Below are 16474 nucleotides of genomic sequence, written 5' to 3'. Positions count from 1 at the left end.
GAATAAAAATTATTTTTATGTAATATTACCTTAACTTTCAAGAATCAAGTATATAAGTAAAGACGGTAATAGTACTTGTTCCGAAAACATTAAACCTTGGCGTAAAATAAAATCAATAATATGTACTGTTCAGGGATGTATAGAGTTTTCGTATGTGGGCGTTTTACTTGTTACAGTATCCCATAAGCCAGAATAATTTATTTATTTATTTTTTCACAGCAGACAACGGTAGCAGAGCAGACGAGGATTCAGCAGCTGGAAGAGGAGCTTAACCTTCGACGCAACGAGATTGAAAGCCTTCAACACTGTTTATTGAACTCTAGTCAGTCAGATTTACCAGAAGAAAAAATTGGCCTTCAAACCGAGGCCTTGCGTTTACGAGACCAGCTTCTGTCTGCCAGCAAAGAGCATCAAAAAGAGAGCAATCAACAAAGAGATAAGTATGAGGAAAAGGTGAAAAGATATCAACAAGAAATCGAAAAACTAAAGACTTTAAATGAGAAGCATGTCCAGGAGATTGGAGAGCTGAAGAAGAAAGTAGAGCAGGCTACAAAGGAGAACATTGGAATGATGGACAGTTGGAAGTCTAAATTGGACAGTTTAGTTTCTGACCACCAAAGATCCCTAGAAGACCTGAAAGGTTCCCTGGTTACTAGTCCTGACTCTCAGCATAAAGAAATAGTAGAGCTTAAAGCTAGCGTGGAAAGCCTTAAAATGGAGCATCAACTAGAGTTAGAAAACCTAAAAGCTAAAACCGAGATTGAAATAGCAGTCCACATCAAAGAGCGGGAAACTCTCAAAGCTAAACTTCAGGAAATTAGGGATGAACTTGAGGAAGGAAATAACAACTGGAAGACACAGCTAGAATCAAAAACCAATCAACACCTCAAAGAGCTTCAGGATATTAAAGACAAATATCGAGAGGCAGAGAAGCGAGTGTGTGACCTGCAGAAGCTGCAAGCTGAATATAATGACCAGACACAAGCCATTGTCTTCCTAAAAGATCAGATTTCAGCCGCTGAAAAGAAAATGCAGGATTATGATGCGCTCCAGAAAGCAGACGTAAGAAACAACCAAGAGATCCAAAGACAACAGGAGAGAATTTTGATCTTGGAAAACAAATTGCAGTCAATGGAGGCACTTCACTCTTCACAGGATCCTAATGTAGGATACTAGGATTTTCTATTTTATAAAACTTAGTAATCATGTTAATACAAGAAATTATTGATAGGTTTATTAGGATGAACTATGGCAACAGGGCATATGAATTGCCGATAATCGTCCTTTGGAATAGAAGGCAACGATCAGCCGACATTGTTCATGTCGGCTGATCGTTACGTCGTTTGTCTTTCAAACATGTTGAAAGAGAAACGACTGGGATAACAGTGACCTGCTGCCGTCGCTCAATGGAAGAGGAGCGGCGGCAGCAGACCGCCGCTATCCCTATGGGCTGCCCGGACGATCTAGCGATGGTGAGAGATGGGTGGTGAGAGATGCAGGTACATTGCCCAGATTTTCTCAGGCTCTCTCCCTCTCTGTGTCTTGCACATAGCACATGCTAAGCCTTGCCCACAGTTCTTGTGTTCTATCCAACTGTTACTAGAGACCTAATTGCCCTAACAACAGGCAATGGACAACAGATTGCATTGAAGGGAGACATTTAATGGCTAAGACATTACCGTTTTTTCTGGGGAAAGGATAAATTTTTGGTAAGTGAAGTGATTTACAAATATGGAAGAGAGACATAGAGAGACAGTGACCATTTAGGTATATGACAGTGTGAACAGAGGCAGGGGATTTGAAGTCTTGGATTCAAAGACAAAATATGCTATATCGTGGAATTCATCTGTACAGAAATTTGAACCTTTAAAAAGTGATAAATAAACCTTATTCTGAGCTTTAAGTTTTTTAACCTTAATACTTGTAATGTCATATCCCGCAGACAAATAAAAAAGGTTGAATTAAATACAATTCTGTTTTGTATTTTCCAGATGATTGAAACAAATGATGTTTCAGAAGAAAAAATAAAAATGAAAAAGACAGTCGAAGGTAAATTTAGCTTTTTATGTTGTTTTTCTTAGTGTTTCACACTAAATATGTATAATTATTTCACATTGCATAACCATTGTACCAAGTAGTTGTATTATAAGTCTCTATTCACAAAGTACACAGCCTCAGCTTCATATGTTTATCTCTGCAGTCTTCATATATTGCTTCAATATTAGCGTAGTATTGTGCTCAGCTGTTTACCTGTACCTGTAGTCTCTGTACTTGTGTACTGTTTGGCCAATATTCCACACTAGAATTATCATTATATTGATCTTTGTAAAAAAAAAAAAAAAACTACAAAGTACTATAAAGAAGTCCGTCGATTTAAAAAAATGTTTTATTCCGGGGACAGGGGGAAACCCCTCCCCTCTTCATACAGCATAATGGACATAGAAATCCTGCTTCTTCTGAAGTGAGGGGGGAGCTAGGAAAACAGCTTTTTGAGTACAGAAGGAAACTCTTTTGGTAAATAAAACCTATTACAGAGTTTCTTGAAATCGCTTGTACTATAGATATTTATTGTTTTCAGAAAAATGACCCTGAAATGACAGTTACACTTTAAGGCTATGTTCACACTACGTATGAGTCCGGCCGTAGTTCGTACGCAGCTGTACATGTGCGGCTGAAAGTATGGCTGTGGGAAAAATAGGCATGCGGCCGGATTGCAAACATGCGGGCGAACCGCCAACATACGCCCGTAGTAGAGTTATGCTTCTATAGCTTGTTTCGAAGCGGTCTGAAACAGGTCATTTAGTTGGAAATCTTCGCCCAGCCCAATAAAACACACACAACCTTTTGGATCTAAAAATCACGTTCAATTTGGCTGAAATAAGTACTCCGTACGGGACCGCATGGAAATCCACGGCCGTGAGTTGGAACATTTCCGTCCTCAAACAATGGTCTTGTTCATTTTTCACGGCGCCGTATACGATCCGGCCGTAAGCTCATACGTAGTGTGCACTGTGCGGCCGTATATCGTATACTTTCAAGCGTACGCATCAACCTCAAAACTACGTGCGTATATTCACGGTTCGCACTACGGCCGGAAAGATACACAGTGTGAACATAGCCTAAATCACAACAACCATTATGGAATTTAATTTACTGCAGTAGAGGCAGAAGTGAAGCCAGGACTTCCAGCAATCCATGTCCTCTTCCCCATCCCTACCTGAATGTGCCTGAGGCAAGCCCCCCTGCTGATTATTGCCTTGCTCTACCCCCGGGTGCAGTATGCAGTATTCAGCCAAGATGTTTTCCGGGCCCAATAATGTTGGTAGCATACTTTCTTAGAAGGTGTTCTAGGTAATATATTTTACATTCTACATTATTACATTATTAGTATTTACAAACAGGAAGGAAGGAGTCTCCCTAACTTTTTTTTCTGTATTTAGATCTACAGCTCAAACTTAGTAAAAGAGACAAAGAGGTGTCATCCATGTCTGCTCATATTGAATCTCTAAGGGCTCAAATAAATGGTAAGTTTACTTCTTTGGTTAGTTAGCAATTTGCAGTATTTTTTATGTAATGCCACTAGGCATCACCTGGCAGCATTTCTCTTCTTACTGTTTGTGGCCTGTCTTGCCCACTTTTCTGCTACAGCTTGCCCAGTCCTGCCTGCTCCCCTGCCATATACCCGGCAGAGCAGTGGGTGTCTGCCAGCATCCTCTCTCCTTCAAGCCTGGCCTCCAAGCTTCTGGCACTGCTGCAGTTTTGTGTGTTTTTGGGGTTTTCTGTCAAATAATCATTGTACTTTCTGGTTGAGCAGTTACTCAGTACTATGATTTCCAGAATGTATTTCTGCTTTCCCTCTGCTGTTCATTCTACCCTGCTTACTCCCCTCTTGCAGCACTTCTGTAAGTTCCCTGCCTAGAGCTGCTGCAGAACATTGGTATACACAGCAAACTATTTTAAGTTTGTAAAACTGCTGCATTGCCTGTCTGCTCCTCTGTTTGTGGCATTGCTCAGCACAAGGTAGAATGCTGTAAACACTCCTCATTCTTCCCTAAATATCCTAATAAAGGTAAATGTGTATGTGACAGTGAGGTGGTGATGTAGGATTGATGGGCTGATCAGAGGGGATTACTTCATCATGGGGCGGTACTTGAGCTCAGAGACAAGATAAGACAGCAGAGGATGATGCGTTATCCCATTAGAGAGGAAGGGGCTGAGGAGCTGGAGAGTGGAGACAATACCACATTCTGTATTTCTTTCATTTTCAACTTCCTGTCAGGGGTAAATGAATCAAAAAAATGCTAAAGCCAGTACAATAAGACCTAACACTATATTAGTTAAATGTTTTGGGGTAATAGTTTAGTAGTAGTTTTAGTTTTAGGTAAAAGTCAAGAATAAAGATTTTCTAATACCAGTACAACCCCATTATGTGTCTACAAACTAGTAGCAATTTGTTTAGAATGTTATTCTGTTAGATTTTAAATTTTAGACCAGTCATTGTGGACGTTTGTCACACTGTAAATATAATATATCATAAGATCAATCTGACGCCTCCTTAAATGTCAGAGATTTTCATCCTGTAGCAAATAGATACTGGTCTTTATAAGATTTCCTGAGTTTTCACTGTTCACTTCCACTGATCCTGTATAGTGGTTGTCTTGGCCCTCCCTGGAGAAAATAGATTCTTTCCCTAGGGATTATGGGAAGGATGATCATTTTATTGTAAACACAAGCATCTTGGGTGCGATTTTTCCTTAGCCTCTAGTACTTTGTCATATGGGAGAACCAGTAATATCCTGTAGTCATATACAGGGGCGGTCTTGGCATTTCTGGGGCCCCAAGCGAAGTTATGTCTGGGCCCCCCCCCCTCGACACGTGTTCCAAAACAATAGACCACTGTGTGTTGCCCCCAGTAGTATATACCCCTTGTGCGCTACCGCCAGTAATATATACTCCTTGTGTGCTGCCCCAATAGTATATACCCCTTGTGTCCTGCCCCCAGTAGTATATACCCCTTGTTTGCTTCCCCCAGTAGTATATAGACCCCTGTGTGTTCCCCCAGTTATATATAGCCCCCCTTGTGCTCCCCCAGAAGTATATAGACCTCCTGTGTGCTGCCCCAGTTGTATATAGACCCCCTGTGTGCTGCCCCCAGTTGTATATACCCCCTGTGTGCTCCCCCACTAGTAAATAGGCCCCCTGTGTGCTCCCTCAGGGGTATTTAGCCCCCCCCTGTGTGCTCCCCCACTTGGATATAGACCTCCTGTGTGCTCCCCCACTTGGATAAAGACCCCTGTGTGCTCCTCCAGTAGTATATAAACCCCCTGTGTGGTTCCCCCAGTAGTATATAGACCCCCTGTGTGCCCCACCAGTATTATATAGACCCCTTGTGTGCTGCCCCAGTTATTTATAGACCACCTATGTGTCTCACAAGTAGTATATAGACCCCCTGTATGTTCCCCCAGTAGTATATAGACCCCCTGTGTGCCCCACCAGTAGTATATAGACCCCTGTGGGCTCCCCCAGTAGTATATAGCCCCCCTGTGTGCTCCCCCACTTGGATATAGACCTCCTGTGTGCTCTCCAAGTTGTATATAGACCCCATTCTGCTGCCCCAAGTAGTATATAGGCCCCCTGTGTGCTGCCCCCAGTAGTATATAGACCCCTCTGTGAAGCCCCAGTAGTCTATAGCCCCCCTGTGTGTTCACCCTGTTACATAGCCCCCCTGTGTGCTCCCCCCATTTATATAGACCCCCGATGTGCGCTCCCCCAGTTAAACAGACCCCTGTGTGCTCCCCCTCCCATATAGTATATAACACAATCAAACAAACTTATACTTACCTGGGTCCGGGCGTCTCCTCTTCTCTTCACTCTTGTGGCCGCAAGAAGGGTTTTCCCTGCGATCACAAGAGGCCGCACTCCCCTTGTCCTGGCGCCGATGCTCCAGTGATGTCACTGGAGCGCCGGCACCACAAGGACAAAGTTGCCACTTGTGACTGCAGGGAAAACCCTTCCTGCAGCCACAAGAGTGACTGACAGGAAGGGAGCCAATGTCTCCCGCCCTGTCAGTGCTGCTGCATGTAACTATGAGCGCTCATTATGAGTGCTCATAGTTACAGTTCAGATGGCAGCAGCGAGCGGGGCAGCGGCCCTGTCCAGCGGTCTTGAGCACAAGAGCGGGGCGTGGGGGCCCCCCTGGATGTTGGGGGCCCCAAGCGATCGCTTGGGGTGCTTGGTGCCAAAGACCGCCACTGGTCATATAGTTATACTACTACATTACATATCTTTAAATAATGAATAAGATAATGTTACTTACTGAGAAATCTTTTCATGTAACCAACAGCACTTGAGAACAAATGTAAATCAGGGGACAAGAAGGTGGATTCATTAGTGAAAGATAATAAAAAATTGGAAGTTGAACTAGAGGCCTTTTCCAGAAAGTCCCATGATGCATCAGGACAGTTTGTCATGATCAGCCAAGAATTACTCAAGAAAGAGAGGTGAGTGAAATTAGGCCCTGGTCCTAGATTCTAAATACTGAGTGCAATAATGATTCCATATGTATTTTAAAGCTTAACTGTCATTTCAGGGTCATTTTTTTAAAAAACTTTAAATATCAATAGTACAAGCGATTTTAAGAAACTCTGTAATAGGTTTTATAAACCAAAAGAGTTTCCTTCTGTACTGAAAAAGCAATCTCCCAGCCTCCCCCCTCACTTCAGAAGAAGCAGGATTTCTGTGTCCATTATGTGGCTATGGAGAGGGGAGGGGCTGTTAGGAGTGACTGAGCACGGAGCAGTCCTTCACAGCACAACACCCTGCAATCTTCTCTCAGTAAGTTCCTAGATAAGCACTGACCTTTCTGACCCCAGAATCCTGCGTTTTAGGTGCCCAAAGAGTCTACAAACAGCTGACCTTCATGTCACCTCTTCCTGCTCCCTCATCTCCCTCAGCCCCTCCCCCCTCCATAAAGATAGAATGGAGAGAGCAGAACCCGTCTTCACTGGCTTCTCTGTAATGAAGACGGATTTGCCTGATAAGGCACAGATACGAAGTCAGGGGGGGGGAGGCTGGGAGATTGCTTCTTGAGTACAGAAGGAGGCTTTTTTGGCTGATAAAACCTATTACAGAGTTTCCTAAAATCGCTTATACTACTGATTTCTGCAATAAAAAAAATATGACAGTTACGCTTTAACTCTTTATGATTTTAAGGTGAGTTCACACGTACCGTATCCGCAGCGGATTTCTCACTGTGAGTTCTCCGCTGCAGATCCTTCCCTGTCAGTTTCATTTTGTGATTACATACTCTCAACGGGATTGCCATCCCGCTGTATGTAAATGTCGGTGCCCTTACCCCTCCCCCCCCTCCCGCTGCCCAGAGCATACTGTACCTGCTCCACGCTCCGGCTGCATCTGAGGCTTCCAGCTGCCGTAGGTCCCGCTCAGCTTATCATTGCACGGGCCTGACACGGTCACTGATTGGCTGGGCAGGACCTCCGGGAGCCTCAGATGCAGTCGGAGTGTGGATTAAGTAAAGTATGCTCCAGGTGGTGGTGGTGGGGTTAAGGGGGCCGCCATTTACATACTGTTAAATATGTTATCACAATGAAACTGACAGGGAAGTTATCCGCTGCTGATTTTGCTGCAAATTCGCAGCGTGAAATCCATTGTGAATACGGTACGTGAAAACACACCTTAAAAACAATATTTGTATAAAATGCACATCCTGATCAGAAACTTGTGATTGTATGGTGGAGAGTGGCACCACATGGGCACTACTTTTCTCTTCCTGCAGAGGACACATAATGCTGATTTTTTTCCATCCCTCCACCTCTGAGGCATTTTCTTTGTAAAATATAAATAATAACATTCATTTTAAGTCATTGGGAAACTTTCTTTTTTTTTTTTTTCTTCAAATGAATGTCCTGCAGCGGCTGTGTATTAAAGTGGGCTCTTTATTTGTCTGGGCCTCAGGACACAACCTTGCATATTAAACAAAGTTTCTTAAATCTGTAAAAGAAGGTGCATTGACATTTATTTTTTTTGGGGGGGGGTGTCTGATCCTTATAGAGTACCTCACATTATGGGCTGGTGGCAGGATATACTGTAAACACCCGGCCAGTGTGCTGTCTGTTCAGACGCACACCAGAGACAGAATTCATCTGGAAGGGCCTTTGACTGCATACACTTAACAGAGCAGTCAACAGTGTTGCCAGAAGAATTCCGTCTCCAACACATGTTTGAACAGACTGCACACTGGCTGGGTGTTTACAGCATATCCTGCCGCCAGCACAGAATGAGAGGTGCCCTTTAATGATAACAGCCATTACTACATTCAGCTCTGTTTGGCAGAGTCTAAGACCACTATTATGACTTTACTGAAGCCCAAGGCAAGATAAGACAGACTTGACAACCAGGGGCTCAGGTTGCTGCTGCAAAGCACTGAGATGGAATAATTGAACCGTCAGAAAGCCACAACCTATCACTGGAGCCATGAGATGGGGAAGCGGAGTTCTCAAGCTGGGGAGCCAGAGTTCTGATTGGCTTGGCATCATGGTACCCCTGTGAGGCTAATGTTTAGCACCTTAATTCTGAGCAGAATGGCAAGCTGTAGACTAGGAGACCAGGGGGACATTTATGATGTGGCACATTTTGAATTTTTGGATGCAGTGGAGGCAAAAATGTATGTGCATGCGCTTAACGGGAGGTATGGGGGCACCCAATGGAAAAATGTCAGATAGGCTCTGGTGTTCACAGAATGTATTTTTAAGCCCAGCTCTAAAAATGTCATACTTAATAAGTGTCCCCCATAGGACTGCAGGAAACTGGATGGGTAAGTATATTACACAAGCATTGAAAATTGATTAATGTGGCTTAAATTTTTAGTAGGAAATGTATGTAAGTAGGATATAACAATATTTTGATTGGCTTGTATTTTCTGCTTGTCACTGACTTATCAGGAGCCTAAATGAACTAAGAGCTCTACTACTTGAAGCCAACCGGCATTCTCCAGGACCAGAGAAAGACCTGAGCCGAGAGGTCCATAAGGCAGACTGGAGGGCAAAAGAACAGAAATTAAAAGAAGAAATCAAGGCACTTAGAGAAAAGTTATTGATTTTGGTGCGTAAAAGCAAAACCTTCTCACCGGCAGCTGCCCCCAAAATTTGTTTAACTTTTGAAGGGTATAAAAGTAAAAACGTAGAAGTTCATGTAACTGTCATTATAGTTAGATATTTACAACTCACCCTCATGTTTCCCACCATATACGCCTGTCTTTATCTAGTTTATTTTTATATATCAGGATAAAGAGAAATCAGGGGCAGATCAGAGGAGATACTCCTTAATAGATCCAGCTACAGAATCCGAGGTGCTAAGGTTACAGCAGCGCTTAGTCAGCACAGAAGATGCTCTTCGAATAGCTCTCGACCAAGGTCAACAAATGGAGAAGCTAATGGAGGCCATGAGAAGCAGTGCTGAAAAGTTTCAGGTAAGACCTTCACACAGTTTCGAATAAATTTACTCTTTTCTGGGTCCACTTCTGCTTCAGTTTGGGCCAAAAGGGAACATATTACAGCTTTCAGCATACAGATATCTGTATATCATACTGGTGCATTTAATTCTAAACAGTTTGTGCTAAACTGGCAAAAAAAAAATCACATAAATATATTACATCTCTCTGAATGGTGTACTAATACACAGCAGAATACACTTATCAAGCTTGACGCACTCGTACTTAAATAAAGCCCCACCCCTTTTTCGGACTGGATTTACTAAGAGTGGCACATGTCCTAGTCAATCCGTCCAGCTCTGCGCCTGGTGCATTTTATCTACACCTGTACAGGTGCAGGTAAGGGTTTGTATTGATTTACAGCCTTGAGCGGGCATAAACCATGATAAATCTGGTGTGGAAGAGGCCACAGGCAGGTGAACACCAGGGAGAAGTCAAGGATCTGTGCCTTCTCCCTGGCTTATACCCGGACGCAGGCTTCATAATTCCCCCCCCCCCCCCTTAGTTTCCCTGTTCTTTATGTGCCCACAGCAGTCATGCATCAATATTTTAAACCAAGTCAACCAAGTATAACAGAAACATTAAACATCTTGGCAGAATACTGAAAGCATTTGGACCTTATTGCCCAGGCACTGTGTATTGGGCGATCGGCTCTTAAAAGCCTGTGTTCACTGGACGTTGGCTGGAGGAAACGCTGGTGCACACATTTTGTTTCTAATCCTACTGTCTTATCATTGATGTTCATGGCAGCTTCACAAACAAATGCCTTTATTTATCATGTTAATTGAATGATTGTATTAACCTTTAATTTCCGATAGGTGACTGGAAACTCAGGTTCTGCCAATGGTATCCATCAGCAAGACAAAGCACATAAGCAAGAGGTATTCCAATTTTAACATGCCAATATACAGTATGTAAAAAAATGGTGACACTGTTTGACTTGGTCTGTTAAAAGGCAATGTCCAGAATACTGCAGCTTTGGTTGATAGTATATTAAAACATCAGGGACACAAGCCCCAAAGCATATGCCCCCCCCCCACACACACACACACATACACCTTAAAAAGATTTTTATTCATATATAGAACTGTAGAAAGACCAATATTACTATTGGTACCAAAATACAAGACCCTAATAATGCTGATATACCATGAGCCCTGCCATTACCTCTTCTTTTGCACAAACTGCCCTTTATGTTCTCTTTTACAGACTGCTCCCTATGTTCCCCTACACAGTTTGCATGGGGTGATTCCTCTTACACACACCACCCTTCATGTCTTCATGTTTCTTCCGTTCTTTCTATGGTCCCTTTTTCTCATAGACTGCTTCTCATGACCCCATCTCATACGGATGGCTTTTTATGCCCCTTTTCACAGACTGCTGCTCATTTTATGCCACAAAGCCATGATGCTGTGCAGTTGAACGGGAATAGTGTCAAACGCCCAGTCCAGTTGTCCAGTCCTCATCCTTACCTCAGCACTGGCCCCTATGACAAACTTTTCTCATTTGAAGAACCACATTTTATATTGAAGATCTCTGGCAATAGACTGATAAGTAAATGTTGATGCTGGAATTCTCCATTCCCTTCATCACTGTTGGGAACTGGAAAGTGAATATTTAAAGAACAAAAATATGAACTATTGTGGGTTTTTGTTCTTAAGTGCTGTGGCTTATTAAAGGAGAGGTCAGGCCTCCCTGTTTGTTTGTTTGTTTGTTTTTAAAATAGGGGCACGGGGAAAAGTAACAGAGTGTTAACTCTCCCCTTGCCTCTTCAGCCCCGGATTGCTGCTCCGGGATCTCTAGCGCTGCACTTGTCACGACCTGGCTGATAGACTGGGGCGGGATGCCACTCCAGTGATTGGCTGAGCAGGCTGTGAATCAGCTGAGACAGGTATTTTCCCCACCCCCCGCGCGTGATGCGATCGCAGTGGATCGATCCCTGCTTCTTGCGGGTCAGGGCTCTGCGCCATAATGGCGCTTACCCTGGCTCGGGCGATCTATTATTCTGGGCTGCAGCAGTCCAGAGCATCAGATCATTGATCTCATTGATCTATGCAGTACATATGTACTGCAAAGATCTCAATAAGAAATCAATGTAGCTATACTAGAAATGTGTAGTGCGTAAAAAAATTATTTTTTTTATTAATAAAAAATCCCCTCCCCTAATAAGTCTGAATCAACCCCCTTTTCCCATTTTATAAATAAAAATAAATAAACAAACATATTTGGTATCACCATGTGCGTAATTGCCCGAACTATTAAATCATTGTATTCCTGATCATGCATGGTAAACGGCGTTTGCGCAAAAAAATGCCAAAGCACAAAATTGCACATTTTTGATGCATCAAGTCCAGAAAAAGAACAGATCATGGTGTGAAAAATAACACCTCACAAAGCCCCATTAACCAAAAAATAGAGATGTTATAAGCGATATATTTAGTTTTTTAAAAGAAAATAAAAATTTTTTAAAAGCCGTCAAATAAAATTAAAGTTATACAAGTTAGATATTTTTGTAATCGTACTGACGTGAGGAACATAGATAACATGCCAGTTTTACCATAGGGCAAACGGTATAAACATGAAACCCCCCGAAATGTAAAAAATGGCGATTTTATTTATTTTTTTTTCAATTTCTTCACGCAAATAATTTTTTTGCAGTTTTGCAGCACATTTTATGCATAAAATTAGATCTGTCATTGCAAAGTACAACTGTTGTTGCAAAAAAGAAGGGCTTGTGTGGGACTGTAGGTGAAATACGTCGGAGACTTTTTGTATTTAAGTTTTTTCTTATGAGTTCAACCCAACAACAATTGAATTTATACAATACAACTAAATATCATTTTAGCATTTTATGATTTTTTTTTTTTTTTTTAGGAAACTCATTGATGTCCACAAGAAAAGAATACTGACTATATGCCACAGTTTTTGCAAGAATCTTCTCTGTAGTGGAACTGACATATCAGAATGTCTTGTGCAGTATTCCTGTGTGAAGAACAGTGTTGATTTGTATTGCTAGATCCTCCCAAGACAATCATCTGATGGTCACTGCTGTGTTCTGGAAAAAGCTGTAGGTTGGAAGACCAGGAACCATTATTTCTTTACCCAGAATCTTGCCAATGACCTCTATAAGCTGGCTAGTAGAGATTACTGGAAATTTCCTATTCTATTTGAAGTGATATCCCCAACACTGCAACAATTCTCTCTCTACTTCTCGAGACTTGACGTTATATCAGCCATTTTGGAATTATGATGACATTTGTAATTCAAACATTAAGGGCAAAAATGACTGTAATCATCCTCTGGTTTGTCTGTGATCACTAGGGTATCGCAAAGGATAAATGTCATAAAAACAAAAAAGTATACTTAATAAAGCCAAGCATCGAGCATATTTCTCTATCCAATCTAGATTTCCCTCCGGCACTGCTTTACAACATAGGCTACAATTCATCATGCATACAGATTATTAGAAAGAGTCAATGTTTAATTAAAGAAGAGGTACATATATTTCTTTTTTATTGTAAATATCCTGTTTTATTGTTATAATGGCCATGGTCTAACCATACTCTAAAAAAAAGACGCTTTCCCGTGAATGTTATAATCAAGCCTATTCAGAAATGATTAGACAGATACAATTAGTCACTTTGGTTGTAGTCTAATGGATATGGATTTATGCCTAATGATATGGAATATATTGCCGATTAACCATGGACAGTTTTAAGGTACTTTGTGTTAAATTATGTCTTTAAGTCTTACTGATTTTATGTTGCATACAAAACTTTTGACCAAGAATATTTTATGTTAGATAAATGCCAGAGTTCAATACATGAAAATGTAAGATATGCCTTTTTAAATAAATGTAATTCCTTATTTATCTTAACAGAGCAAATGACTGCATTACCTTATTTACCTGCGCAGAACAATGGTTGTTTACAAAATTCTGCATCACATAAAGGCTTTTTAGGGAGATTTTTATTGTCCCTTTTGCTAAAACTGATGGGCCGGGTTCACACACAGTAAGACACCGGCCGTTCTGTGCATCAATTAATCACGGTACTGCATCGCTACTGCATCATTTACTCACGGCCATTGCTGCAAATTGCAACAATGGCCGTGATTAATTGATAATGTATGTTGTGTGAACTTATTGTGCGTTTACACAGAGATTTATCTGACCAATTTTGGAAGCCAAAGCCAGGAATGGATTTGAAAAGAGGAGAAATCTCAGTCTTTCCTTTATGACCTGTTATCTGCCTATAGTCTGTTCCTGGTTTAGGCTTCAAAAATCGGTCAGATTTGTATAGTCTGGAGGAAAGACGGGAAAGGGGGGACATGATTGAAACCTTTAAGTATGTTAAGGGACTAAATAAGGTTCAAGAGGGGAGTGTTTTTAGTAAAAAACTGAGCTCAAGAACAAGAGGACACAGTGAGAGATTAGTTGGGGGAAAGATCAGAAGCAATGTAAGAAAATATTATTTTACTGAAAGAGTAGTAGATACCTGGAACAAACTTCCAGCAGAGGTGGTTGGTAAATCTACAATAACAGAATTTAAACACGCCTGGGATAGACATATATCTATCCTAAGATAATAAGGAAGAAAATACTAAAAGGGCGGACTAGATGGACCCAGTGGTCTTTTTCTGCCGACAATCTTCTATGTTTCTATGTTTCTAGATAAATCTCTCTGTGTAAACACACCATTAGCCTTAAAATGTGACTAAACCTGAGATCAGAAGCTTATAAAAGCAAATCTTTGATGGTTAAACAATAATATAATCTATAAATGTTTCAGAAAAAAATGTTTCAGAGTAAAAGTGGCAGAATTTTGCATGGAGCCCCGCCACAGACTCCGCTTGGAATCCTGTCTGCCTCAATGCAAAGCCTTGCGCGCCTCTGCCGCTCTCCACTCAAAGAATTGACTTGTCAATTCTTTGAGCAGAGAGCGGAGGCACGCATGAGATATCGCTAGGGGCCCCGGCGGCACCTGACAGTACCCGACTCGCCCAGCCCTAGAAATGGCCCTGGCCTCTCATTTCTTCCTCCCCACCCTCTTCATCATTAGAAATTCCCCCAGGCAGGATTTCTATTTATCACCTGTCTAAACAGTGCACCTGTGCCATAGCGACACAGGTGCACTGTCCTAATGATGAGTAGGGTGGGGAAGAAAAAAAGGCCACGCCAGTATGGATAGAGTCACTTTAAGGAAAATAATCCAATATCACTTATGTGTGAGATGTTTACGTATGTAAACTGTTGCTTTCAGTACCCAATGTAACCCTGTATGTAGCAAGAACTCCATCTAAATGTTTACAATAATTATTTCCAATGAACTGCTCACTTCAGGTTCCTTTCACAACATTTTTATTTTATGTTTATGTTAATTTTGACTTTCACATTTCAAAACGTTAAAGGGGTTGTCTAGGCAGTAGTGTTTTTATGTATAAGCCCATGGAGGGGGTAAATAAAAAGATAAGAAGCACCCATCTCTCTGGCTTCTGCGGCACTGGTGGTATTGCGCTGCTCTGTCCCCATTGGGCGGGTTGGGGGTTGTGACATTGCAGGCCCCCCAGCCAATCAGTTGCACTAAAGACTGTCTACTCTTAATTTACTCCAGCTATTACTTTGCTTTAAGTGTTCCCGAATTTTCTGCTAGATTTTGGTGCTTTTTTAGCACACATGTCACAACTTAGGCCACATCCCTTTTTCGTTCCCAGCTGAAGTGTCCAAAAGGTGTCTAAAATGCATATTAAATGTGGAGAAATGTCCATTTTCAGACAGAATTCTGGCAGGGACACTTTTAGTTTATATGGGCCAATGTTTTTCATGTAAACCAAAAAGATCTTTTTCAGTCTCATCAATATACAATGTTCCAGTAGTCTTCTGGTTTGTCCAGGTGATCTTTAGCAAACTGTAGACAGGCGGCAATGTTCTTTTTGAAGAGCAATGACTTTCACCTTGCAATATTGTATCTTGAGGCCAAAATTTTATGGAAAAACAGTAATTGGTTCTGAATCCTCCAAATTGTCAGCCCAAAATAAGAAAAATGTAGACTAAAGATAATGAGGTATATAACATGGATAACGAAATGTTAACAATGCTACAGCTACTAAAAGCTATAAATCATCTTTTGTAGGGCCCTATACAGTTCACACTGGGTCCTAGAAAAATAAAATGGAGCTGTCCTCATCTGATATCTAAAAAAGTAGCTCAACCTGGCAATGCTAAGGAATAATAAAGATCATGTAGCTGTCTGGACAGGTCAGGGCACACAAAGGGAAGGCACAGAGACAGGTGAAGCCCTGACACTGTCCCACACCCACTGTCCCTGCCTACTTGTCTCAAGACCACCCTAAATGATGGCGGACAACGTGGAGCCGTTCCCTACGCTGGAATAAGGTAGCACGGAAGACAAGACAAAAGACGGGACAAAGATGAACAAAACGCAATGGCGGATGGTCAGCAACAAACAGGTCAGGACCAGGGGAATCAAAATACAGACAGGTCAGGTAGAACAGGAGTTCAGATCTAGCAGGAATAAGGAGCAAGATATAGACACAGCAAGTGAAATCCTATAGCAGGCATCAGGCATAGGAAATGCTACAAGGTCCCGAGGGGAATGGAGTAAAGAAACAAGGAACCAGACAGGAGGAGCAGGCTGTCAATCAATATGCAATGCAGGGTGTTAACTAAATACATGCTGGAGGAAATCTTCCCACAGAATGATTTGGAGTAACCTGAGTAAATTAAGCCAAAGCAGAATCAGACCATGTTCATACTAGTGAAAGGCAGACATGAGAACAACTAGCAAGAACAGTAGGTATATTTTGCTGCAACGGATGTAACCGGCGGCCAGAGCTAGAAACCAATGGTTTATCAGGTATAGTCATGACACTGCACTATACTGTGGAGAGGCACCATTACACGGCTAATCAGTGCATGCATTTCAGCAATTATCGGTGGAATCATCT

General features: G+C 41.8%; 1 protein-coding gene across 4 annotated transcripts in view; it reads left to right on the top strand.

Annotated features, from left to right (window-relative positions):
* Positions 1-13346, top strand: part of CLIP2 (CAP-Gly domain containing linker protein 2) — a 94783-nt gene extending 81437 nt beyond the window's left edge. For 3 of the 4 annotated variants that reach the window (XM_069971156.1, XM_069971155.1, XM_069971158.1), the window contains 8 exons: positions 220-1164; positions 1992-2049; positions 3441-3524; positions 6344-6500; positions 8961-9120; positions 9302-9487; positions 10327-10389; positions 12383-13346. In XM_069971156.1, coding sequence (XP_069827257.1) covers positions 220-1164; positions 1992-2049; positions 3441-3524; positions 6344-6500; positions 8961-9120; positions 9302-9487; positions 10327-10389; positions 12383-12394 — 1665 coding nt within the window. In that variant the 3' untranslated portion in view covers positions 12395-13346. The remainder of the gene's footprint in view (positions 1-219; positions 1165-1991; positions 2050-3440; positions 3525-6343; positions 6501-8960; positions 9121-9301; positions 9488-10326; positions 10390-12382) is intronic. The other variant, XM_069971157.1, reaches the window with a different exon arrangement.
* The last annotated feature ends 3128 nt before the right edge of the window (positions 13347-16474 follow it).

The sequence above is a fragment of the Dendropsophus ebraccatus genome, chromosome 5 (assembly GCF_027789765.1).
Source record: "Dendropsophus ebraccatus isolate aDenEbr1 chromosome 5, aDenEbr1.pat, whole genome shotgun sequence".
NCBI classification, from domain to species: domain Eukaryota; kingdom Metazoa; phylum Chordata; class Amphibia; order Anura; family Hylidae; genus Dendropsophus; species Dendropsophus ebraccatus.
This window is presented reverse-complemented; position numbering and strand designations above follow the sequence as displayed.